This window comes from Rhea pennata, chromosome 2 (genome assembly GCF_028389875.1).
Source record: "Rhea pennata isolate bPtePen1 chromosome 2, bPtePen1.pri, whole genome shotgun sequence".
Taxonomy (NCBI): domain Eukaryota; kingdom Metazoa; phylum Chordata; class Aves; order Rheiformes; family Rheidae; genus Rhea; species Rhea pennata.
Genome location: NC_084664.1, coordinates 30,129,341 through 30,156,438, shown reverse-complemented (window position 1 = coordinate 30,156,438; position 27,098 = coordinate 30,129,341). Strand labels below are relative to the sequence as shown.

The following is a 27,098-nucleotide window of genomic DNA, read 5'->3' as shown; positions in this document are numbered from 1 at the left end:
AGTTTGAAGAGAAATCAGTCATTCTTATAATCACATTAGACAGGAACAGAATTTAGAAAAAATCAGGATCCCTTGCATACAAAAAGTTTATTGCTGAAACAGTAAATTTAAAGTCTCGTGCTGAATGAACAGGACTACAACATTTCATTAAAAAACACACACACACACACACACACACACACACACACACACCCCAAACACTGTTCAACCCATGCTGTTTATACAGGAAAAAATCATTCAGTTATTAGTTATTTTTAGACTGTGGTTTGTTTTTACAGGTCTTGTCTGTCTAGTATGTCTACACTCTGTGATAAATCATGTCTTGAAATTTTAGCAAAGAATAAAACCTCTTTAAGCTTCGAGAAACACGAACCTTAGCTTTAAGATGACACCTATGCTTTGGAAATTTGAGTAAATCACACAAGTTTTGAAAAATATAGTGGAAATGGAAAATAGGAAGACTGCTCTTATTCTGGAGAAAGATGACAGCATGTATGAACAATAAATAGCTTATCAAAGAGCTTCAAAGAGTATCTTTCAGAATACAGCTACTGAAAGTTTGTCATTTGCAACTATTCAAACACCCTTCAGTTACGACAAGTGAAAAATTTACTTGGTAATACACATAAAAATTGATAGATTATATGTAAGATTGTATTATATACACACATATATATTAGTAATTTTGTATCATTATCTAGTAAAAACAATCAAGATATGCTGGATCAATACCGAATGAGCATGCTCAGGAATATACATGAATGTTCAAATCCTGAAACAGCGCCCATGTGATACTAGTCAAGAGGCTCCAAAGCTCACTTTCTGTCCTATGCTAATATTTTAACAACATCACTCCACACAACAGAATTACTGCCAAAATATTCTGTCCTTCAGAAAGAAAATAAACCCGAACAAGCCTATTATAATCCTTAGTCCTTGTCTGGTTAATCTCAGCTCCCAACATTTCACATGCTAGCAAAGGCTGACACTATTTTTCAGTGATCTGATTTCAGGAGAAAGAACTAGTCCCTGTTGATAGCCACCAAATGTTATCTCAGTGAAACGTCAATATTTAACAACCGGTTTTTGATTTATTGTATTGTCTGTCAATGCTTGTGCCATGTTCCCAGACTGTCCAGAATGGGCAAGGGCACAAATACATAGGTTGTCAGGATCTGCTTTTATTGAGAAAACTTGAATCAAAAATATTTGAGGGTTTATTCAGCAGCATTCCTAAGAAACTGGACACTTCCAAATTTTTAAATAAAAGTACGCCATAGCACTTTATTCTTTACCAGTGATTAAAACTGAAAGTGTACTTCGAGAACACCATGTCAAAACAGATAAAAATTAATACTTTCATTTTTTTTTTACTTAAAATAAGCCAATCTGACATGAGGATGGGCTTTAAATTACTTTAATATAGTAAGTTTATTTTTTAAAACATTCAAGATGTAGAAATGTTGCATTGCAATAAACTTTCAGGCTGTTGAACAGGGAAAACTCTTAGTGTTAAGCACCTGGAACCAGTTACTAGGAACCTGTTAGTAAGTAACATTTACTCACTCTAAAATCTTATTAAGATTTTGCTAAGTTTAAAATTGCTATCTCCTTTTAATGTTAAGAAATATCCAGTAAGTAATTTGTGCTTTGTTTAATCAATTAGCTTTCAGAAATGTAAAAAAGTAACTATTCTTTTACCAATAGATTTTTAAAAATAATTTCAAAATCTGTTTTTACATATTTCAATTCAAATTCCTATCAAATGCTGAGCATTAAATGCACAAAAGAATGAAGTTTTAGCTCACTTAATGTAGCATCATTTACATAGGCTGAATCACTCCACATTCTCAAATATAGTATAAAACACTGAGCATAAAGAATAAAGTCATACTGAACTACACAATATTTAAGTAAATACGTATCAATAAAGTATATGACCTAAGTCCTATCAAACCTTCTGTAAAGACTAAAGTTAATAACCATGAGTAAAATCAAATGGAAAGCAAAATCAAGTACAATTATTTTTAACTGTTTCCTGCTTACTCTTTTAAAATAGTATTAAAATCAGCACTTTAAAATTACTTTAAACAAAATCTTCTACCCTGCCTAATATTTCAAGGAATTTCCTACTATACCCATTTTCTCACTTTATCTTTCTGTGTAACTTCACATAATATTCTATACAAATACCTGAAAAGTATCTGAACCCTATATAAAAGAAAAAAAGTATTTTTCTTCATGGCTTAATCAAAAGATTAAAAATATAGTCAAAACAGCAGGGGGCAGGGAGGGGAGAGAAACTGCTGAACTCAAACTTATATAAGAGTCTCTCCTACATGCTCTCCACTGATCCTGAAAAGAATATATAAAGGCATGGACAATGATGAAAAGAATGTGATCAATACAGCTCAATTTGTCTGCTATAACCTCACACCCCAGAATATGCCTTAGCTAATTAGAAGTGAAAGCTAAATTTGTGATCAGAGGTAAAACTGAAGCATGAATCCACAGCAAAGATAAGTCACAACTTTGAAATAAAGCCACTTACTACCTAATCTGACCTAGTCTGCCTTAACACCTATGGAGAAGTACAGTCTTATATCCTTTGGATTGATGACTTTTAGTGAACCTTTTCAACTTATTTAAAAAGTAGAAAAAATTACTTCCACATAACATGATGATGTTGCCACTTTACATTTAACCAAAGAGCTCAGAATCCCCAGGAAATAATTATAAGTCCAAAATCATAGACTGTAATATTAGGTTTAGGATACTAATTATGACAAAAACCTTTCTGAATTTTTCAGTTTTTAAGAGAAATCTCTATTAATTTAATAAGCTAATTTACTGGACAAAATCTAGACTGTCATCTTAAGATTAAAAAAATAATAAGAATAAAATGACTTCCCTTTTCACACATCAACTATCTTAGTTCGCACACGCCTGTTACAATTATCCAAAAAGATAACTTAGTAACTGTTTTACAGAAGTTCCCCCCCCCCCCAAAGAAAAAAGAAAAAAGAAAAAAAAGAAAACAAAATCCCCAAGAGTTGCACAGGAAAATACACAGAATCTTTTCCTAACAAAAAGTATTTTTACACAGAATTCTTGTAATATTTTGAGTTCATACCTTAACAATCAGTCAGGGAGATTATGATTCCTGGAGATGGTGTAAATTAGCTTCTTGCCAGACAAAAACTATTTCTTTATTACCACATTTCAGGACAGCTTAGAAGCTCATCAAATGCTAACACAACACAGTGGTACGCTACTTTTACGACAGTTTAGAATCATCACCTCTACCATATTGTCAGTTCTCCACGGTATCATTTGCCCTTTGTTCTGCTCCAGTGGCGCAAAAAGCATTTTAATTCAGGGGAAATCTAAATCCTTTTAAGTACAGTTATGCATATGTTTTTGCTATTGTAGATTTGAATCATAAGAGGTAAACCCAAGGGATTGCTTGTATTGCAGTAAACTGATTTACTCCTTAAAATATTATTAGGCCAAAATGCTTTTTAATCTAGATCTTTAGGAAAAGCTGTATGTCTGGGCCCTAAGATAAACAAAAAACCAAGTCTTTCATTTCCTAAAGGCTGTCTAGATTCCTATAATCTGTACGTACACAAGATGGCTAGTAATGAGAAATCTTTATAATGTAATTTAATTTTTTACCTTCAAACATTACTGCCATTAATCTGGAAATAAAGTAATTCATGCAATATTAGCAATGTCTAAAACATTTAAAATTCACAAACCTCTTCATTTTAAGTCCTACTTTAAGTACAGAGTTAGCACAAGACAACACAGTAACAGAATTCTTACCAGTAACTGTTCTTAGTCTTCCTTGGCATCCTTGTAAGAGGTGGATCCAGGCAACCAAGATGATAATGGAGTTTACAAGTATCACACAATAAAAGTAGGTGTTGATCATGGTTCTTCTTGCAAATTCCACAACTTTTAATGTAGGCAGCAGAAAAGCATTTTAATTACATTTGAAATGACAAAGAATAAACCATACATCCCACCACATTCCCCACTTTCAATAAAAATATAATAACGTGGCAATCTTAAGTGTGTCACTTAAGTGAACAATTACTTTTAAAGGTACTTCTATCTATATACAGTACAATATAAAAGGTACCTAATACAGTACACCTTCAACATCAAACAACTTTCAATCTAATTTTTAAAGGCTTCCAATCAGTAAGTAACCAGTTGATACTTTGACAAAATGTACCAGTGACAGATGGGGGGGGGAATTACTATTGCCATCCAAATGCTTAAATAGAAAATTAAATTGCTATTACCAGTCCATGACTTGAGCAAAAAGTAAAAATTCTTATATGTCTAACATTTAGTCACAGTAGCTGGATGTGTAAAACAGAAACAGCCCTAGCTGCAAAATCATCAACACAGATGAATACATTCAAAAGACAAGATGACCAGTTAAAATTTTTCACTTCAAAGAAGCAAAAAAAAATCTTCTGTTTCAGCTGCAGAGTTGCATTTGTTCTTAAAGCACTGCTATCACATTAACAAGAAAAAAATCCTTATTGATGTGTGCCAAAGTGAAGAATTAACTACTTCTCTACATTTTACTTCTGTAGGCAAGTTGAGAGGACTCTGACCATTTTGTTAATCAAAGCTGAAGCAAACAATTTTCTCTTAGTTTTTGAAACTTCATTACATACTTTATCTATTCTGTCAAGACTTCATTACTTGCCTATAAAGCACAGCTGTAAGTGTAGACGTCTTTTGTGTTCCTCCTTCCTTTTTACTCGGTTTTCTTTCCTTCGGAGCACGTAAAATTGCTGGTATGTTCAATTTCTATTGGATTTGAACAAATGCAACACATATTAATCTTGAGGACATTTAGAGCTTACTACTGCAATCTCAGTGTATGAGGAACAAGTTTGATAACGCTCAAATTATCAGTAGGAAATTGCTAAACTACCTATTTTACAGGCAAGAACAACAGATGTTTATGTTAAAAAATCAGATCAGTATAGAGTGGTATTATAATCATTTTTGATTTAATAAAATGAGATCACATACTGAAATAGTAGTTTTTAAACTTTCTATTCAAGCTTCAAGCGAGACAGACAGACAAAGATGTGTTTGTCTAGTCAGCTGAAAAAGGGAAAGGAAAATTCGCTAAACCGCCAGAAGAACATTAAAGCAGTTTATTTTTCCCAATATCCCTACTATATTGGTGCTCCATAGGTTAATTAGAAAAATTATCTTATTTGACCAAACTCTCCATAAAACAGACAAGATTCTCTTCGGGTTTCTACTAATCTGCAGTGTGCTAGCTTCTCAGAGAGCAAACATCTATCAAAGTCATTTCTCAGCAGCCCCATGGGCTCGCATCTGTTCAGCCAACTGGAAAAAAAAATGTCATGCAAGCTGTGCAAATGAATTCTACTTTTTTTTTTTTTTTAATTTAGTGACGTTTGCATTAGGAAATATATTTCTGAATACCTTTTCTTCATTTTAAGATTGTTTTGAAAATAAAATCTCTATCCAAAAGATAAATCATACAAGAATCTTTAAGTACAAATGAGAGGCTAACAAATAGAACCAGGAAAAATAGCCTTCTATAAGAACTATTAATGCATAAAGAAGGAGTAGCCTTTGTTTTCTGAACAGAATAAACATAGCAGGACCAAAAGGCATCACAAAATTATGATCCAATTAAATAATGTCTGCATTTTTATAATGAATATTTTCTTCTTTAAAATCATGACTGGAAATCATTTCAATCTCCTTCTCATAGCTCAGTTATCCATTGCCATATAGTATCTTGGACATAAAAGACACATGAGCACACACTTTCACTGTATGCATATGTCTGTATGTGACATATTCAATAACTTGCATTTCTCTCTTTTCTCTACGTACGTCAGTGGCAACAGAGTTAATTTCTGGCAAAAGAAAGTAATCCAAATCTTCTCTTTTCCAAGATATTTATATTCATTTCAACAAAACTATTCTCCATCCAGTTAAAAATTGTCACATACATATCTTTAGAATGCAGCGTGTACCTTATAAAAGGGAGTAAGTTATCATACCATTTGAAGTCTATAGCAACTGAAGATAGTAAGAAGACAAAAGCAGTAGGATTAACTCATTCTTCATGTTAAGTTTCATCACAAATGACAGGTCAATCAGTTACAGCAAATGAAAGAATTTTGCAAACAAGATCATTATTACAGCAACAAAATTAAACTACAGATTCCTACTAGGTAGTTTGCAGAAGCCTAGATGTATTTCAGTCAGAAATCATTATCCCCAGAGTACAGCCTGGGCCCAGTCAAATCAATTTATTCGGGCATAAAAGTGAGAAACAAAAAAGCCTGTCTGTGGAACATCAGGTCTGCATACGAATTATAAAGGGAAAAATATCAACCTGTCCAATGATTCTACCCAGCAGAGCCCAAATGCCTTGCCCTTCATTTCGTAGTTTTCCGTTCATATTTTGTAATTCTTCCAGGGATTCACATAGCTGAAAAGTTAAAATAAATAAATAAATAAATATTAAAGCCTGTTTAATAGAAGTTACTCAAGCTTTTTTCTATAGGGTATATTTCACTTTATTGGGGGATTAAAAAGCAATGAAACTCATGTCAATATAGCTGTGATCAATGCAATCATTTAGCAAACAGAACTAAAACTTGAAACCGAAAGCAAAACAAAAACATGGCAATATTTTGCACACATTGACCATACTATTTAAGTTAGCAAGATTATGACAAGTATGTACAAAAATGATTTCAAGTTCTCTATTGTCATATTGGAACCTTACATATCTTTCTAAGTCTTCTTTTTGGAAAGGAAAATACTATCAAAGTTAAGGAAAGCAATACTAAAACAGTATAATCTATTTTATTTATCCTTTTTTGCTTTACCTTATTATATTCCACATGAAGCTTTTCCTGCTCATTTTCTAATTTATCCTTGATATTCTTCTGTTCAGCCATGTTCTCCTGAATTTGAATCATGCGCATATTTCTCTCTGTTTAAAAGAAAAAATTCATTATTTTCTAGCATTGGCTATATTTTCAAGTTTTATATACTTGAAAGAATGAAGCAGTGAAACATAAAGCATAAAAATCATAACAACACAGGTGCACAAACTATACAGACTGAGTAGAATGAGAAGTCATTTATAACATTTATTTTTTGCTGCATATGAAAACCTAGAACCAGCTATTTATTCAAATGATGAGCTTTAAGCAAACAGACCCAAAGACAAAAACCTGCTGCTGCACACAGGAAGGGAAGAGAACATCAGAAAAAGTGATGTCTAAAGGTCATTTCATTTCATTTCTTAGTAAAAACACTCCCTCCTGTTTATACTTTAAAGATTTCCTTCTTTTGTCAAATTTCTTTAAAAAAAGTTTACTAACTTACTGTATAAACTGCGATACTGAGCAATGACATATCTGAACTAAAGTCATAACTCATATTTATCTACTAATAACAAAGAAATGCAAATAAAAGATAGAATAAAGTCAATTAATTACCACAGTACAAATACAGCAAAATGGTGATTTTTTTCATTAAAAAGAAGTAAGAAATTTTGATCCTTACCAAGGTAATAATTCACAAAATCAGCAGTGAGAGCTGGTTGTTTATGTTTTCTTCTTCCATCAACACTGGTACTGGTATCTGAAGTATCCACTGGAAAAATGTCTGTACTAATACCCATTAATTCAGCTTTGCGCATAAGCTTACGTATGGCTGAAGCACTGCTAGTAAGTGGTCGTGGTAGCTTCTCCCTGGGGACCCAGGCCTGAGGCCTGGTGGTACGAGCCAGTTCTGCCTTGGCACGATACTGCTGTAGTCTGGCATTGATGCGAGCCTACAACAAAGTCCATAGATTAAAAAAAAAAAAAAAAAAAAAAGACAACAAACAATGCAGAAACACTTTTGAGTTATATCCTTTTGCAACACCTCTGCATTTTAATTTATTTTAAAAAACTGCACAACCTAATCATCACTATTTTCATTCTGGAACACTATGACTCAAGAAAGAGACAATCACACAGATATTTGATTTTACCTCAAAATTTATATTTAAATAGCATCATCCTTTCATTAGGTTTTAGAAGTAAACTGGAAAAATGTTCACAAAATTCTTGGTAAGATTACTCCATTGATGAAATGAATAATAATGACTGTTAGCTTTCAGATAAACCTTTTTAATAGTAATGATTTGATGGAACTGTGAAAATTCACTACTGGGAAGAACTCTGGCTATCAAAAATGTATTTATATACACTTTTATTGCTCACATAGATTTAAAGTTTGTGAATGGCATTTTTGCCATCTTTTTCCTTATCTTTGCAGCAACTCCTTTTCTCAATGCCAGATCTCTTTATAACTAGCTGATTATAACATGTCAAAAAATACAATGGAAACAGAAGTGAAAAAGGCAAGAGAAGTTCACAATATATATTGCTGATGACATCTGTATATTTGTGACCATCTGAGAGACCAACTTCGGAAGACCAAAGTAGCCACAGGCATTCAAAAAAATACTGTCTTGCAGAAAATCTATGTAGTGGCAATTGTGGCAGAAAATGACATCGGCATCCAAACCTTCAGTGGCAAAACTCCAGCAGACTTATCAGAAGTTGTTTACTTGTCAGTATAAAGGAAAAGCTAAACTATCCAATTACCCTAATGAATAGTATGAGATACTCCTGAGAGAAAGGTAAAGAAGTGTGCACATACGTGCTATGTTTAGGGAACATCTTTGAGTACAGACAGCATTGCTGAAGGTAATATTACAAACACAGTTAACAGAGTATTACCTTACTAGGTGTTGAACATAATGACCAAGAAACATGACAAGCGTGGCTTGCAGGCCAGATTTAACCTCAAGGACTTTTTCCTTGAGCCTACATCAGCAAACATCCACCTGCGGCTGCCTTGCTAAAGCTTTATTCTCCATTGGAATTAATAAGGATGGCTGACAGCTTCCCAAGCCAAGACACTTCCTCACTGATTACATGCTCAGTTCTCAAAGCCCTGAAGTCATTTAAGATGTCACACAACTGTGTGCTCAGAGTGGCATTCCAGAAATAGCAGAGACAAATTAGCATGGCTAGCCCAAATGAAATCCAAAATTCGGGTTTAAGTAATTTTCAAGTATACACATAAAGGAAAAATGTATATTTTCTTTGCTGAGATATTTTAATATAGAATATTTTTCAACAACCATAGTAGCCCTTAGACACCTTTGTATAAAAGGCTCCTCAGAGATATTTTCTTTTTTGGGCCAGAAAACTTGCCAGACCATAGGCTCAGCTGGCTACAAGGTCCTGAATATCCATTTTTTCCCCTCCAAAACTGTGCCTCAAAAATCCACTTTCACAGTATCAACTAAATAATTTAGACTATGTACTTATTTATGTTAGCTCCATACTGTGTCTATAAACTCCAGTAGAATTGAACTTTTGTGTGTACATATATACATACAAGTACACTGAGGGAGGGAGAGGGCGGGAGAAGGCGGGAGAGGGACCTCAGTTTCTTCTCCTTTATAACCTAGTGTAGAATACAGTGAAAAATAGACTAATCAATTTTCATCATGGTCTGCATTTCATCCTTTTAGTATCTCCAGGTTTTGGAATCATCTTCATCCTTTTTTCAGACTAAGTTATCTCAAGATTCAGATTCTCACTTCCCAGAAAAAAATCACAGCAGCAAATTTAACCATCTTTCTAGATTCACATAGATTATGTGTGGTAAGCTATCATTTGAATTTACGCTTACTTTGCATCAACTGCCCAGACAGACACTTCCAGTATATGCTAAGAATCTTTTACAGTTCTGTATTTCTATAACACACAGAAACCAAAGACAATAATTACTTCAAAAAATCCCAATAAATACACCTAGGCATTTTTTCTAGCATCCCATCTGCTTCTGTTCATGTAAACTAAGACACATGCATATAAAACAGTAACCCAAACTTGTGCATCACCAGAAATACCAATAGGAAAATGCTGTTCTGCTTTCTTTTATAACTCACACAAATCCTATAAATCTTACATAAAGATGTCTACGACACCATGTCTAGTAAATCCACTTGCAGTTTTCAATGTTCATTCTTCTAATTGTTACTTCTAAATATTTAATCCAAATAATTCAGAATACAAAATCTGAGGGGGTTTGGTTTGGAGGAAAGAGGAGAAAAAGAGGCAAATCACACTTGCTATCTTTGATACAGTACTGCATAACAAATGCATGGATCTAACCGAAACGCAAGGCTGACAGCAGAGCTAATAAGCCCCACTGGACCCAAAATGACTTTCCACAATCAGCATTTAACATTATGGGTGGTGGTACGCAGATTACCATGATTTTTCCCATTACGCAGGAGTATTTCACATAATTGAGAGCTAAGTGTATTTAACAAGAATTACCTAATCATCTGAAGTTGAGGAAGTGATATAGCCGAAAGAAATATTTTATACAAAATTCTTCCATGGTAGTCTGCTCATATGCATTCTCAAATGCATTATAAATCCATCATTTTAAACTGATCTTCTATCTTTCTATCAAAAACTAGAAAGGCATGACTTTTTTCTTTAATAAAAATTTGATCATATGGAGATTTATTTTCTGATCATTACTCTATTGTACTCCTTTCAGAAAACAACAGCTTGTTCTCTCCATCAAATGCCTTGCATTATTTACTATGCATCTGTCAACTTCTACAATAATTTAGGCAGGGTTCCTTCAGATAATGAGCTACTTTTCTACACAGGCATGAATCCAGTTCAGCCTAACTGGTGAACAGCAAGGTAGGCCACAAATTTATCAGTCAGAAAAAATAAAGAACACAAAATTCAAACATACTGAAGTACAAAGATTCCTTTATAGCTATTAAAAAGATTGAAGTCTATATAGCAACAGGACATCAAACAGTTGAGCTAGTTTTATGTGACTCAGTCCTCAGATAGGGCTATAGACTTAGACTTTGCCTAAGATTTTCAGACAGCTATTCCATAGCATAGATTCCTGTACCTAACAAAAATAAACTAGAAGAAAATTGATACTATGAAAAAAACCCTGCAGGTAAAATTCTACTTAGACCTACAGCAAATGAAGAAAGGCTCAACAAAACTTTAGGCACGCTAAACTCTTCTGCCAAGCTTAAGATTTTTTTAAAAAAAGTAGGCTTTACTGAACACAGAAGCATAACACACCTAATTTCTTGTCTAGTTGTCATTTTGTTAAGAATCTTGAAGTAAATGTTTTTAAAATCCCTATAAATTAAAAGTTAAACTTTTTGCTACATAAACAAACAATATAAGGATTTTTTTCACTTCAGACAAGCACAGATATCCTTCTTTGGTAATTACTTTACTGGGGATTTGTTCTTAAGAGATTAAAATCTAAAAATAATTTACAGCTACGTTAACTGATCATATGCTATCAATATAGTCCATATTTCATTTCCAAATAATTCCATCCTCTTCATTTTCATCTTGTTTAACATAGATGATTAACACAGACGCACTTGTGCCATGAATACAATACCTGGGCTTCTGGGGAGAGCTGTTTCTCTCTTTCCTGCAAGGACATTTTACAGTAAGATTGCAATGCCAAGTAGTTCTTCCGTTTCCATTTTCTGTCTAACCTGTCTGCATGCTGTTTACAATAAGCAAAAAAAGGATCGGCTATATCCTGTTTCAGAGAAAACAAAGGGGAGGGAAGAAAATGAAGCAAGTCTTACATGGCAAAAACTCTGTGAATAGCACAAACCTGGCATTCTGGCAAGCAGTTCATATTCAAATAGGCATATTTAAGAGCAACTAATATGTATGTTTTGAATTCAAATTTGTCAAGTTGACATAATTACCCACAGAAAGTGTTTTGCAATTTTCTTCATTGTACGACTCTAAGCAATTTTTTAATGAATAAAAGAAAAAGAGAGACAGACAGACTGACTGAGAGCAGATCTCTTACTTAGTAACTCATGACCTTTAAGAAGTTGCCATGCGCAGGTGCACTACAAACCACAGTTTGACCAGTATCAGTATAAAAATCCAAGCAGTTTTATCAGTAGAATACACTGACTTCATCATAACTCAAGAACAATTTTTAGCATAAGTAGCAATATTGCTATAAATCTGTTTTACTCATCTTTCAAAAAAGCCTATAAACTGCATTAGTAATAATTTCAACCTGTGGTTCTATTACATTGCTATTACATTCAAGATTACAATATATATATTGGTCCAACTTTAACACACATGCACACATATGTACAGCTATGGCTATACAATCCTGTGCACAATGACAAAGGTTCAGTCGCAGGGAACAGGTTAAAGCCAAGTTTAGAAATCTAATCTCAGACATGAAATGTCATAAACTGAGGGTATCTATCACTCATATCTTTAACAGCTATTGATGGTCAACACTGCACATATTCAAATTTAACAATTTTGCTGGGTTTTATTTTTTTTTTTTAAGGTAAGTTACAGAGCACTGAAATAAGCAGACTTTTACACGAAGTTAAAAGCACAGATTCTAACCACGTAGGTAGGTCAGATAAACAATCGAAGTGCATTGTTCTGCAATGCAGTAAGTCAAATATGGTGAAATGGAAAGTTTCCAAATAACTGCTGCACCAGCAATAATGATAAAGGCACATCAAGAAGGCATTTACAGGCTAATGAAAAACAGGAGATACAAGTCCATCTCTCATAGTAATCTTCACGTACTACAGTCATTTCTAGGTACAGACTTCATCAGGTCTGCATACTATTATGGCTGTATGATTATATCAACTTTTAGCACATGCCAAACTTGCAAGCACAGTATAAATATCTGAGTAAGGAAGATTCAGGTTGAGAAGTATATTTCATTGCCAGTATATTTTCAAAATCATAGAAACATCATCTTAAACTTACAGAGTAAGAACAATTTAAACAGTCTTCCTTGATAAACTAATAAAGCCTATCAAACTTTCCTTCACTCCACCTACATAACACAGACTAATAAAATCTGTGTAATTTTCTTTACAAATGTTATTTAGATTTTTCAGAATGTGTGACAGCTTCCAAAAAATGTTGTATTAGCGGCTCCCTAAAATTAGATTCTACAAAGCCCTAATTAAAAATACTTTTGTTTGCAGAAAATATTTAAGAAAAACGAAAGGTGAGAAGGCCAGCAAATGCACATACCTAGCAGGAATTCAACTAAGCCTTGAAGAACCACTGTTACACAAAATTTATTAGTAACAAAAACCTTTAGGTGAGTATGTAATCTTCCTATTTCTCAGTCTCACACAAGTGGTTTATTTTGTGAAAGCTCTAAAAGGAATCACTTAGTAATCTATTTTTTTCCCAGAAACAAAAGGGAGAAATTTCAATGTAGATAGTGCAGGACAGAGCCTGTTTGTTTGTATCTCTAATACTTCCTAAGTCAGTAAAAAAACAAATGGTGTACCTATGTACATGACAAGCTTAATCCAAACCATAAAAATCAGGATGAATTTTGGCAATCTAAAAGTATTTATACTGTAAAAATGAACTCTGAAATAGAATATTCTAATCCAAATTGTTTTAATCATATCACAAGAATAAAGCTGTTAAGAGCATGCATTAAAAAATTAACAGTATCTTATAAATGTCTGCTCTTCATTCTGTTTCAAAAGTGTAATGTTATTATAATGAAAGTCATATACCTGTATCACAACTGAAAGAAAATATTGGAAAATGTGTATGAAAAAAACAGGACTAGAAATGTAGCTTATTTCTTAAGACAGCTCTGCATGGGAGACAGAAAGAACATCATACTACATACACATAAGCATCTAAGTAACCATGTCAAACTAAGTGAAGTACAAAGAGTAGGTTCATACAGAATTCATCTCTGTATTGATCAAAATGCATTAAGCTGACAAAGCTAACTTCTGTATTACCCTTCTCTATTCCTCTTCTGAAGACATTTCAAAAGGTGATCTGTTGACTTGGTTCATCAGCAATTCGATGAACAAAGATTTCTCCAGTTAGAGTCTTAATTTGGCCTATGACTTAATGGTTTATAAAACTTCCTTCACGATTATTGAGCAAAAATGTACACAACTTCAGGTCTTCCTCCTTTAGTTGTAACTCTTTAACTCTGCTATCCTGTATGTACATCATACCTACCTCCTCTGCTGCCGCTTCTGAGAGCAAGCCTTCCTTCTGAGCACAGGTCACATGGAAGTAAGCTCTGCACATCCCAGCATCGCAACTAATGCAAACACCAGTTCTGGCAAAACGAGGATCTTCACAGAAACTGCATTCCTTTATATGGGAGGGTGGAAAATGCCACAGTAAGTATTTCACATGTATTTTGCCTACCATTTGATAATTTACACCTTACATGTAAAAATAAACAGGCAGGTATACATCTGTATGGTACAAAGTATGCTGCTAACAGTTGTCATTAGTTAAAGCACCTTCCCGTTGCCCTCAATTGACTTCATTTTTAACAAGCAATGAAGAAGTACTTAAAAAGCTTAAGCAGCATGTTAGATGAATTTTTATATGAACTGCCATGCCTTGTATTCCCTCTTGGAGCAACCACTAAGTACCATCCAAGTGATTTATACCTGCTTAATTATATAAGCATGGTATCATAAAACAAGTTAGCACTCAGCAAATGTTCAGTGGTTCAACAGTCATCATCAAATAAACAAAAAAATCAGAGGACAATCAACAACAACAACAGGATCACTACTCTACATGACTTAGAAACAGATAATTCCATAGTTGTCATTCTCATAAATGATGACCGAGGAGCAAATGCACAATAATGTAGTAAAAAATATTTGTGGATCACAAATTTCAGCAAAAAAGTCATGGTTCCCTTAAACACAGCATCCAGGCTGTAGCTATTTGTAGGTCCAGCTGTCCATAACACAGCAAACTGACAAAAACTAATGAGACCTGGAAAAAAATAAATTTATTTTTCAGCCAAATCAGCTTCTCAGTCTTGTTCACCACAAACTCATACTAAACAGATATGCCAGCATAATACAGTGATGAACACGAGAGCAGGAAAAAGCATATGGAAACGAGGGCTTCTTAAGCAGTACTGCTGTCCAGTGCATAAAGATGACCTAAAATTAGGCAGTCACACACTTCCCAATCTTTCACTCCCTCAATACAGTACAAAGTTGTGTATGCACTACAGAAAATACCTCCATGCAGTAGCAACAGAAACTTAATCAACAACAGAAAGGGACAGCACAGAAAACGCAATGACAGAAGAACTCCAAAACACCATATACACTATTTTAAAAGAGCACTCTTTAGCTGTGCAACAGCAACACATAACAGTTGATACATGAAGTAAAGAAGAATACTGCATTAAACTCACTAGTTTAATTCACAAGAACACTTCTGGGGGAAATTTAGCTGAGTAAGCTATAACTTACTTAGCTAAACATAATGCCCAAATTCTTAGCCTTGCTCCTATATAACACTCAGGTCAATAAAAACAAAAATGTATAATCCATTGCCAACAATAACTTTCAGGGTATTGATAGCTTGCTCTGAGTTTTCTTAAATATTTCTGAACAATGGTAGGCCCATGTGGATACGGCTTCTCCATACTGTCTCAAACAGCTACAGCAACAACACTTAGGTGTGCGAAACAGTAAATTACTGAATGCTGAGGGTTTCAATGTTGACTTTTTTTTTTTTAATATTGCTTTGCAGGAAACCTTTGATACTCATTGTTAGCTTATGATTATAGAGAACCTAAAATGATTCTTACTGAGTGTACATCTGTCTGTCTTAATACACCTCACTTTCCACTTCTCCGTTATGTATCTCACACATCCTCCTCTTCTCTTTCCATTCACATTTTGGCAGTCTGCCACTGACCAACATTAAAAGAAAGCAATTAGCATTTCTATGAAAAAAATTAAAGGAAATAGGGGAGGTGACAACGACGACAAATTATGGAGTTCAAGGGCAGGCAAAATGAAAAGAAAGAGGGAAGGAAAAACTAAGGTATAACAAACACAAACAAACTTCTTCATATTTCTAGCCGTGAACCTCATTGCATTTGCTATAAACAATACATATAAAGCTGGAAAGATACAAATTATTCTATTATATGTAAAAATATAAAACTAAAATACTGGAAGGTAATGTCTTCTAAACTTACCTTGGCACCATACTTTGAATAATTCATTTCTGTGAGTGTTACTGGCCGTAATTTGTCAATATCTCCAAATGCTACTCCTGGAACATAGAGGGCACAGACAATATGGACCCACCTAAAACAGCAAGTAAAGATCAGGTTACTGTTATCAAAATTTTGTTCCTATATCATACTAACCATTTGCAGATTTCAAAGTGCTTTATAAATGTTATAGATGCTATAACAAATATATCTAAAGGAAAGTACACTAGGAGTAGGAGGAGAACAAATTTGGATTCAGCAGCTCAGATACTAAACCAGAGTATGGCTTTCAAAGCAACCTGTGTTGCCTGTTCGGATGTCTCTGAAGGCCTTGGCTAGCATTGCCCTTCTGCTCTGATGGCTTCACACCTTTGTTCACATAACAAAATGTATATGAACTGGTCATTTCCATTACACGGTGGGGAGGGAGCGAGATGTACAATTATAAGGGTAGTCACAGCAACAGTGGGCTCTGGGCATATAATTCAGAAACTACCACCAACCACCCAGCATCACTCAGCTTTTGCATTGTTACAGTTACACCTGTTAGTTTCACCAAAACTAGATAGTTTTATGCAAACATGGATAGCAGGTGCATTTCGATACAAAGATATTTGTACTGCATTACAGAAATGTCTGTTTGAAGCTATCAGATGAACAGACTGTTATTTAGCTATACTCTTATTCATTGGCCATAAACAAACTGTAGGGTAGTAGATTCAAAGCTTCAGCACTTAAGGGCCTAAAATGAGATGGCATAAATCTGGACCTCAGTGTCTAGTATTACATACAACACAACCAAAGACAGGGTAAAGGCTTCAGCTTCAATCTGCTTTTGACAGACCTATCTTAACCTGCCTCAACCCTCATCTACCAAAACAGAGCCTTGCAGCAGAAGACCTATTTTCTTCTTCAGTAATGACAAATTTCTAAAATAGCGAATTTGCATTGTCAGAAGCCATCAGACACCACTTTCAGCCTGTGAACACTCAGATCGCATGCGATACAACCAGAAACAGTGGACATAACTGAGTTGAAACATTGTGTTTTGCCCTTAGTACTTCGGTCAACACCATGCTTTTCCCAGTCATTAACACTATACAGTAAATACATCACCAGTGAAGAGTAAAACTTCTGTGCGTAACACATTCTTGAATACAGGGAGTAGATGAGAAATTACAAAAACTGGTGATGATGCCAGAAATGCTTCCTGCGTGTGTCTCTTTCACTACCCACAGAAGTCCACACAAAAGCTCCTCAGCTGCCAACGGTTCAACACAGACCTATTACCACCTCCACCACCCTTCCTCCGTGGTGACGACTGCTGTGCCCTTTTTCTTCCATTTCCTCCTGCTGCCTATTTCTCCTCCTTCTCCCTCCTCCCCCTTTCTTTTCTTGTGTGTGTGAACAACAAAAATCAACTGGGATCAAAGCGAACTGGAGTCCCTTGTTCTAATTACACTCAAGTTGTTATGGTTGTTATCAGTGGGTTATCTGCAGATTATTTAAATGCTGAAGCTGATAGTTATATTAATCAGGAGATAAAAGTATCCCCAATTTCCCCTTTTCCTCAAACCAGAAGGTTTTTGACCAGCGAACCTTAGAATAAAATTGTTGAAATTTATCAGATTAAGAATTAAGTGAATGTGACAATTATATACAACTCATACATCCACATACAAATTCCAAAAAAGCAACACATGAGAGGCCTGGTGGGAAACTCAAAAATATGATTACATTTAAGTCTTCATTACAAATCAAAGAAAATAATGATTTGGCAAAGTACAAAGTAGGCTGACAGACTGTATCTATAATTTTCCTCCAAATATTCCATAATAGCTTGATAGTTTAAATAAAATAAAATAAACCACAAAAAAACCCCACAAACAATGATGTGATAATGAGAAACCATCTCCAAACTATTAATTCACTTCACTCCACAAGGATTTGCTGAGTAAATCTAGCAAAAGCCACCAATTGATTCACAGTCATATAACTGACAGTTATTCACCTTCACCTGATATTTTAAAATAAAAAAGTTCTTTTACTTTACTATTAAATCACACAGGTTTGAGAAGTTAAATGATAAATTCATTTTAAAGCATGAAAACTTAAAACTGTGGAAAAGAATGTATATTCCAAATATACATTTACATGTAACAGCTGTGTTGCTTTATTTTCACAGTCAGCATGCCAGCACAAGCAGGTAACCTAATACAATGCTACCTGTGAAATCAAGATTCTTCTCATGACTCTACGAAAACCGAGCCTTGTGCGTCTGACTCCTTGCAAAAGCAGTGGAGGCACAATATAGTCATGTCAGTGACCAAGGGAGCACTGGATATTGTACCAGATACCACCCCCGATATTACTCCTCTCATACCCTATCCAGAACTGGCTATAGTTTGGCCAAAACTTTTACCATAGCTACATAAGATATTTTTCTATCTTAAAAAAAAAAAAAAAAAAAAAAAAAAAAAAAAAAAAAAATGTGCGCATGTGCATACACAGTGTGTTTTAGTGTATATATTATTCATTTACTAAAATAAATACCTCATTTACACAAGTGTATTTTACTGCTTTTTGAAAGGAATCAAGATACTGGTTTTTTTTTTTTTTTTGAGCAAAATATCACATTCATAATAAGGCCTGAAACACTGAGATCAAGAGACTGTTTAATTGTTATGAGGAGCTTTCTGAATTCTGTGGGGCTTCCCTTCTATACGCTATACTGATTTAAGATGTATCATACAGAATAAATTTGTATAAATGGAAGTGGAAAAACAGTTACACATCTTCACAATTACTACTTTTAAAAATCCGAGGTTTTGGTTGGAGATTCTTGATAGCAAGTTTGAATATAATCTCCTAAACGTACCCTCTGGAGTTCAATATAAAGATATGCATCTCCTACAAGCAGCTGCTTCTCAATTTAATTTGCACAGTTTTTCATGCTCCACTGGTGTATTAAATGCTGCTGCACTCTGTAGGAGTTTATCTATGATAAACCCAACAGCTGGCTGCTTGCTTCGTACTGACCTTCTCAAAATGTTTTAGTACATGTCACCCAAGTATTACAGTATTAGATTTAAACTGCCATTTCAGCGTGATTGGCACACAAGTGTCTCATTTCTTCAACCACCTATATGTGAACTCCAACCTGAATCTTTATTAAAAAAACATACAGAAGTCAGTCAAGTTCACAGCTGAAGCAATTTCAGCTGCTTTTAATACCAGTTCTAAATATTTTCCTGCTCATTTGTTTAGCTGCACATGTTTTAGAACCTTGTAATTAAGACAAATTGGGTAATCAAAGAAGAATAATCTTCCTTGTTACTTTACCATCCATTTAGCTTGGAGCAATGACGACAGATGTTGATTAGGGAAGAAAAACTCCATACTGAAACAAGGACAGAATTCATATTCTGTGATAACAACATTTGAGAAATAAAATTTCATAAATTCACACTTATTTTTGTGAAACTAAGAAGTTAATGTGAAAAGGTTTCTGTTAAGAAATTAAGCACCTCATTAGAATAATGATTCACTTTTCATGTAGAAACAGATAAATTATTCCAACTTGATTATGAAGAGAAACTGAATAGGTCTAATTTCATTGTGAAGCTGTGTGATTTCATTTCCAGCATTGATGTATACAAGGAACATCCTTTAAAAGGTGGCAAGGAGATGCAGTGCTGCAGCGAGTTAACGGGTTCTTCTATTCAGTCGTCTCTCTGTGATAGCATTTCAAGGAAAGAATTGAATTGGGCTGCAGTCTGCAAAGTACACAGACATGTAATAAAGAACACCACCTGTCCTTAAGAGTTTACCATCATGACCCTACTCTTAGCCTGTAGTTAAATTACTGCCCTATTCCCCTTGAGAATTCAAATCTGTAAATAAAAGAAATAAAGGAAGAGCACAAGAATTTTCCCATGATATCTAATATTTTTTCTGGTACTCAAACTCTGTTCATCTGGGAGAATAAAAATTATACTCACGTGTAACAGCCATATCACATTATATAGCAAGTACAAAAAATAATAAAGATAGCAAATAGACATGTTAATGTGTGCAGTCACCAATGCAGGCATGTGATTCTGAACAGAGAAGCAATAGCACAAAGAAACACTTCCGCATTAACCAAAAGCACATTAGCATTTTACAAGGAGAAATTTAAATAATTTTTCAAGTGTTGACTGTAGTTTTTCTTAGTGTCATGTGGATAATAATATCTACAGTGTTTAAACTGTCTAAGAGAACACAAGTGCTGAGATAAATTTTCCAGGTGAAATTCTCATATTTCCTATTAGATAATTGACTTTAATCTTTAATAACATTCTTTTGATACAGTAGTGGAGAAGTACAATTTGTTTGACTTCAGAGCAATTTTATAAGGGAGATGCAAACATTGCTGAAAGAAAGAAATACCAGAAAATGAGAACCTGATCCCAGAAATTATTTAAAAACAAGCACAACTTCAAGCCTGCAGTCAAAATTAATCATTACAAGTCCTGACCCACTTTATAACCTTGTCTTCTGTTCTTTTCTCCTCTCTTTTAAAAAAAATATGGTATTTTCTTGTACTTCCAATGTTTTTCATTTATAAGATGCATTTAGAAGACGGAGGAAAAGATTTCTTTTACATACTGTATGTATATATTTAAAATGTGTCCTAGCTACAAATTGAGGAGTTGGGCTCTAAATGTATTCAATGAAGACGAGTGACTCCAGAAATTCCAGCATCTGTATTTAACAGTCAAAGCTACTGGTATGAACACTCTCACACTCTCTTTATTCCTAATACCAACTCAGTTTTTTTCTGCTATGAGGAAAAAACTATGATCTACGGGAGAAACTTTCAGGCATTAGCAATTTAATCCACCAAAACCTGTATCAACTTATAACACTACAATAATATATTTACTTTCCAGAAGACATACAAAGTGTATCATACAAAGCTTTCCAAAACATCATCCCAAGTTTGGCTGCCCTTTAAATGATGGCAAGATCAGTTCATTACAGTATTAGCAACAAAACAAGTCTGTATAAGACAGGAAAAAAAAGATACAGTGAACACCAAAGAACTGGGAAAAATGAAAAGATGGACATGACTCTGTAGGCATTACGAGATAGTTATATACTAAAGTCATAAAATATGCAAAAGCTTAACAAAGATGATACATTTTAACATATTAAACTTTTTACTTTATTTTACTTCATATCCTACAAATTGTGGTAGTACAACTACGGAACTGTTGGTAATCTAAATGTGACACCTTGTGTTTACAACAAGGAAAAAATTAAGAAAACCACTACAGCTAGTGGATGAATAAAGACCAAACACAGAGTTAAATTATGCAATTTGCTAGGACCAAATATTTTTTTCTAAAATATATAGCTGAGAGCAAATGGTAGTATGTCTCTGAATTTACATTTTTAAAAAAGAAAGGTTATATAATAACAAATTTGGGATTTTTTTGAACTTTCAATATTTAAAGTGTTTGTACTAATTCCAACTTATCCATCATCATCAGTAAGACATGTTTGAAATCTTTTGTATTACTACACCTCTAACATGTATGGTCAAACAGGATTAAGGAACCTTCCCTCTGAGCTCCTGTCCTTTGGACAGCCTTACCAATAATTATATTACCTTGTTAATATAATCTATGAGAAGCTTATGACAGGTCCAGCATCTGAAAGCCTTAGGTACTGCAATATATATATACATACACACACACACACACACACACAGATAGAACTGAATTTTGATGTTAAAAAAAAAAAAAAGGAAAGAAATCAGCGACCCCAAACCCATACCCAGTAACACATAAACCATGCATAATTGATAATTATGCTCTCCTTCGCTACAGAAAATTATTCACTATTAAGGTATTAATGTCTCGTGTCTTACTCTATCTTTTGAACCTGACAGGGATGAAAGACATCACACCAGAATCTCAAGTGAAATCTGAGATCTTAAAGATTCCATCGCTGGTTGGAGTCAGAAGTGAAACCACATAACCGAATCATGAAGGTACCTTTCATATTTCAGAATAGTCTGTCCAAATGCCTTTAGCACAACTTTAACTTAATTTTGCTACTCTCTTCCATTAACTGATATCAGCGACAGTCAATTCCTAGCTATCGTGTAAAAAGAAGTATTTAGCTGTCCTCGCACTTTCACCACACTTAAAAGTCAATAGACTTGAGAAGAGTTTGGGCAAAGCTGTGGTGATACTACCTGGCAGGAAGCAGAATACTATAGAAGGAATAAAGTCTATTATTCCTTCCTTAAATGGGAGCACATATCTGATTTTCTCAATGGCTGCATAATTTTTCCAGTTTAATATGATAGCAGGTCTGGAATTTTTTCTTCCCTCCTACGCTGCAGAGAGGATTTCATTATTCTTTTTTGCATCATGATTAACTAAAGAAGAGCACTTCAGTGTTTCACTGCTTTTGAGAGCTAACCATGAAAGAAGCACAATACTATCAAGGAATAAAATGTAGCTTTCTGTCAGATGATCAAATTGAACTAACAGAACACAAATTAATACCTGCTATGAAACAGTGTAGATCTTGTTAAAATTCAAGGATCTACAAAATCTTAAATTGCCCAGTCTCAGTCACTATCAGAGTACCACCATGGCCAGCCATATTGGTTTTCCTTGTCAAAACACAGTATCAGATTTAGCAATGAGGCTCAAGGCAATCAAACCCTGATATTCTCACTGAAACCTTTAAGCCAGAACAAATCCAGAACAACTACAAATATTTTCCTAGGTTTATGAAACTGGATCCCTGCTGTCAGTAGCTTAAAATCACGGGCTAAATGACAAAAGTCTTTCTTGTCATCATCTTTCCAGGAAGCTGAATACTGTGTAGGAGTTTACAGGGTATTAGCTTCCTGTGCAAAGGAGAACTTTTATTTAGATATAAACTCCATTCCTGAAACAAGCAAAAGAGGAAAAGATGTCTCTTTTTTAAGACCCTATCACATTAGTAGTATATTGTTTTCTTAAAAAAGATACATGCACAAGTAGTTTAGGGGAAAAAAAAAAAAAAAACAGTCTTCAAGCATACCGAAAAGAACATCTGCATGCATATAAAAACATATGGTGTCTTCACACTGAAGAGCAGGATTTATCATTCCCTAATATAGTCATCTTTGATTTTAGGTAGCTCTTTTGTTCATAGGTACATAAATCTCCATGCTCAAATACAAATTAAATCAACATCTTCCTAATATTATAATGTGTATGAAGAATATCAGGAGCACAACAAAAAAAAAAAAAAAAAAAAAAAAAGAAAAGAAAAAGAAAGAAAAGAAAAGAAAAATCAGAGGCACAAGATACCATGAAAACATCCAATTAAAAACTGAGGTAAGAGTGAGAGACTATCAACAAAAAAAAATAATTTTTGACAATCTCCTGTAAGAAGAGGTCAGGAACAAAACCAAATCTATTTATCTTTTAAATAGAAGATAAAAAAAAAATCAAGTGATTACTTCTTTAATCTCACCTGCCTGCATCTGTCTCCTTGAAGATGCCATCCTGGTTCGGACACAGTTCACAACTAGGTGTGACACCACATTTGCATGCATCACAGAACCAAGGTTCAGTGGAATTTTCTGAAGCTGAGCTCATAATAGAATCACTCTCTCCATCAACACCATAGCAGCCTAAATACATGAAAAATGAAAAAAAAACAACGTAAGGAAATACAATTGTCAAAGTACATATTTTTCAGCCACTGCTAACTTTAAGACACAAATGCAAAAATCTTTGAACACAATCTTGCATCCATTGCAAAAAAGTCAGTACCTTATAGCATAAATAGACATTCACATCAAAGGGTTTTTTTGAAGCACAGATTTTTTTTTTTAATCTCTAATCATATACTGTCACATCATCAAACCAATGGCAAGAATTTTGAACTAGTAACAAAACCTGAATCAAGCTTAATCATGCTGCTAACTAACAGTAAAATAAAACTAATTCATAAATACAATTAAAAGTCATAAGAACAATTGTGGATTTAGCTTACAGCACAATTACTTGTTTTCTTAATAGATAGTAATATTTATATTACTATTTTATATCCAAACTCTAGCATGCATAAATAAACAATCATTATTTGTATTTTATCCTACAAATGAAAGCATAGTGCTCTTTCTCAAAAAGTGATCATCTTAAAGGAGGAAAGAAGGGCAATTAAAAAGGGAATTAAAAATAAGTACGGCAGCTAGGTTACATTATACCAGTTACATTCCAATTCAAGTTTTCAAAAATAGCAAGTTTTCACCTGGGGGAGTTTTAAATAGGATCTATCAGTGGAAACAGAGTTAATCACAGAAGAGCTGAGGTTAGAATGGACCTTTGGATACCCTTTGGTTCAAGCTCCCTGCTCAAGCAGGATCACCTACAGCATAGTGCCCAGGACCATGTTCAGACAGCTTTTGAGTATCTCTAAGGATGGAGACTCCACAACCTCTCTGGGCAACCTGTTCCTGTATTCCACCACCCTCAGAGCAAAGTAGTGTTTTCTTTCTGTTCAGAGAGAATTTCTTGTGTTTCCGTTTGTGCCCACTCCTTGTTTTCCTGTCACTAATACCGCTGAGAAAAGGTCAGCCCTATCCTCTTTACAGATATTTATACACATTGATAATATCCTCCAAGCCTTCTTTTCTCCAGGCTAAACAGTCCCAGCCCTCTTAGCCTCTCCTCATAGGCAAGATGCTGCAGTTCCTCCATGATTTTTGCAGCACTTCACTGGACTCACCTCAGTGATTTCATGTCCTTCTTGCACTGGGGAGCCAGCACTGGACACAGTACGCCAGATGTGGCCTCATTAATACTGAATTTTATAGGGAAAGATCACCTCCCTTGGATCTGCTGGCAACGTTCTTCCTAATGCTGCCCAAGATATCGTTGGGTGCCCATGACTTTCACATCTCTAACCAGTTCTTACTGTGCCTTGCTGTGTTTTCCAACCTGCAAAAATCAGAATGATCAAACTCCTCCATGAGGACTAGAGCCTCCAAATGTGAGGCTTCTTCCAGCTGTCTGAAGAAACTCTCATCTATTTCTTCTACCTGATCAGGTAGTTTACAGTGGATACCGACTACAATGTCACCCATGTTGGTCTGCCTACTAATCCTGACCCAAAAGCCTCCAGCCTTCAGCTGGCTCACTACATGCTCTGGACAGTTTCATGTGTTCTAAGTGCTCTCTCACATAAAGGGCAGCTTGCCCCCTTCCCCTTATTGGCCTGTCCTTCCTAAAAGGTCTGTGGACATCCACTGCATCATCCCAGTCATGCGAGCTACCCCACCAGCCTCTAAGATCCCAATGAGATCCTCGCCCTATAACTGCACACAGATTTCTGGTTCCTCCTATTTGCTCCCCATGCTGTGTGCATTAGTATACAGGCACTTCAGAGGCACCCTGGCATGCCGATCTCCTAGAAAGGCCATGAGAGCTTTACCAGCAACATGGTCCCATATGCACTTCCTTATATATAGACTTGGAACCATTCCCTGTTTTGTTGATTAAGAGATCCCTCTCATTTACATCACCAAAGGTCCTTTAGCTAGCCACCCCACCCACTACTTCCTTCCTTGATTCTTGGTTCTTCCAAACTATCGGTTGCATAAGAACATATGATTAAAAGAGCCTACAAAGACTGAAACTCAAGCACAAATAGAACCAAAAGCATTTTTTTTTCCAGTTAAAAAATGTATTTCAAATTGAATGCAATGGCTAAGAATAATTTTAAAATTCCAATAAAATACTGGCTCAGAGAAGTCACATGGATATTTATTATCCAATAAGATCCTATATACTATACGCCACTCTTCTCTCCCCCAGAGCGGCAGCTCTAGTGTTTATGTGGAGCTACTCATCTTCCCATGCAACCTGTGCAACAAGTCTACTTTCAGTTGAATCAACGTTCTGATCCAAAATTCAACACGATTTCAAATCCAAATTACAATATGGTTTCATAAATACTAGCACCAAACTAGCAAAAATCTATGTTTACCATGGGTCAGACTGTAGATACAGGAGCATTTACAGGTTCCTCTTGGATTTTTCCTATCTTTCTCCTTCTCCCCACCCTGAAAATGAACGTCTGTTATTTTCATAAAAGTCGATCATGCTGGCAGTACCCAATCCACCCATTCCTTTTTCCCCAGAGACAGTTAACTTTACAAGGACCTTGAGTTGCATTCAGCATGCAACTTAACTAACAGAGAATATACAGACAAAGAAAACTATTTAAATGCTTCAGTAACTGTTGGACTAAGCTGAAGAGAGTTACTGTAATTTCAAAACTGGGAGTCTAAAGTATAATTTGAATTGTGTAGTTGTTGGTGGTAGTCTTTGGACACCGTTTTCCTTAAAAACAATACACTTCATCGTCATTCTCATTTTTAGCTGGTTTGAAGTTACAACTAAGCTCAATCATTCAGCTTCTCATTTCTTCTTTGGTATACTTCTTTGGCATATTCAATATATTCTTTATGATTTATGCCTAGGCATGCTTAATCATTTTTAAAGTGATTTAGAAGCCTGTTATTTAAATCTTACACAAGAATAAGAGTAGGATAATTACTACTATAAATGAAAAAGGAAAAATATTCAGGCTTATCACTATAAAACTGCATTTGCTATATGCCACATTTACCTGTTGTTTAGCAGGAGGAAATATGATTTCAATGACAAACAAGGCTTAAACATTGTACAGACTTTTACTAAAGGATTAAATTCAGCTATTTTTCAAATATAATGACCAAGTCAACGTTTTTGCTTGCAGAGCAGTTAAATTATTGAATTGTGCAATTAAATAACAGCATAATTTGTTAGTTTGGCTCATTACCCAAT

The 27,098-nt window shown here is 34.7% G+C and overlaps 1 protein-coding gene across 6 annotated transcripts in view; it reads right to left on the bottom strand.

Annotated features, from left to right (window-relative positions):
- Positions 1 to 27,098, bottom strand: part of PHF14 (PHD finger protein 14) — a 167,426-nt gene that overhangs the window by 118,203 nt on the left and 22,125 nt on the right. For all 6 annotated transcript variants that reach the window (XM_062569178.1, XM_062569182.1, XM_062569179.1 and 3 more), the window contains exons 5-13: positions 23,737 to 23,896; positions 16,192 to 16,303; positions 14,181 to 14,318; positions 11,563 to 11,709; positions 7,600 to 7,870; positions 6,915 to 7,021; positions 6,416 to 6,511; positions 4,730 to 4,833; positions 3,829 to 3,960 (exon numbers count right to left, since the gene is read on the bottom strand). In XM_062569178.1, coding sequence (XP_062425162.1) covers positions 3,829 to 3,960; positions 4,730 to 4,833; positions 6,416 to 6,511; positions 6,915 to 7,021; positions 7,600 to 7,870; positions 11,563 to 11,709; positions 14,181 to 14,318; positions 16,192 to 16,303; positions 23,737 to 23,896 — 1,267 coding nt within the window. The remainder of the gene's footprint in view (positions 1 to 3,828; positions 3,961 to 4,729; positions 4,834 to 6,415; positions 6,512 to 6,914; positions 7,022 to 7,599; positions 7,871 to 11,562; positions 11,710 to 14,180; positions 14,319 to 16,191; positions 16,304 to 23,736; positions 23,897 to 27,098) is intronic.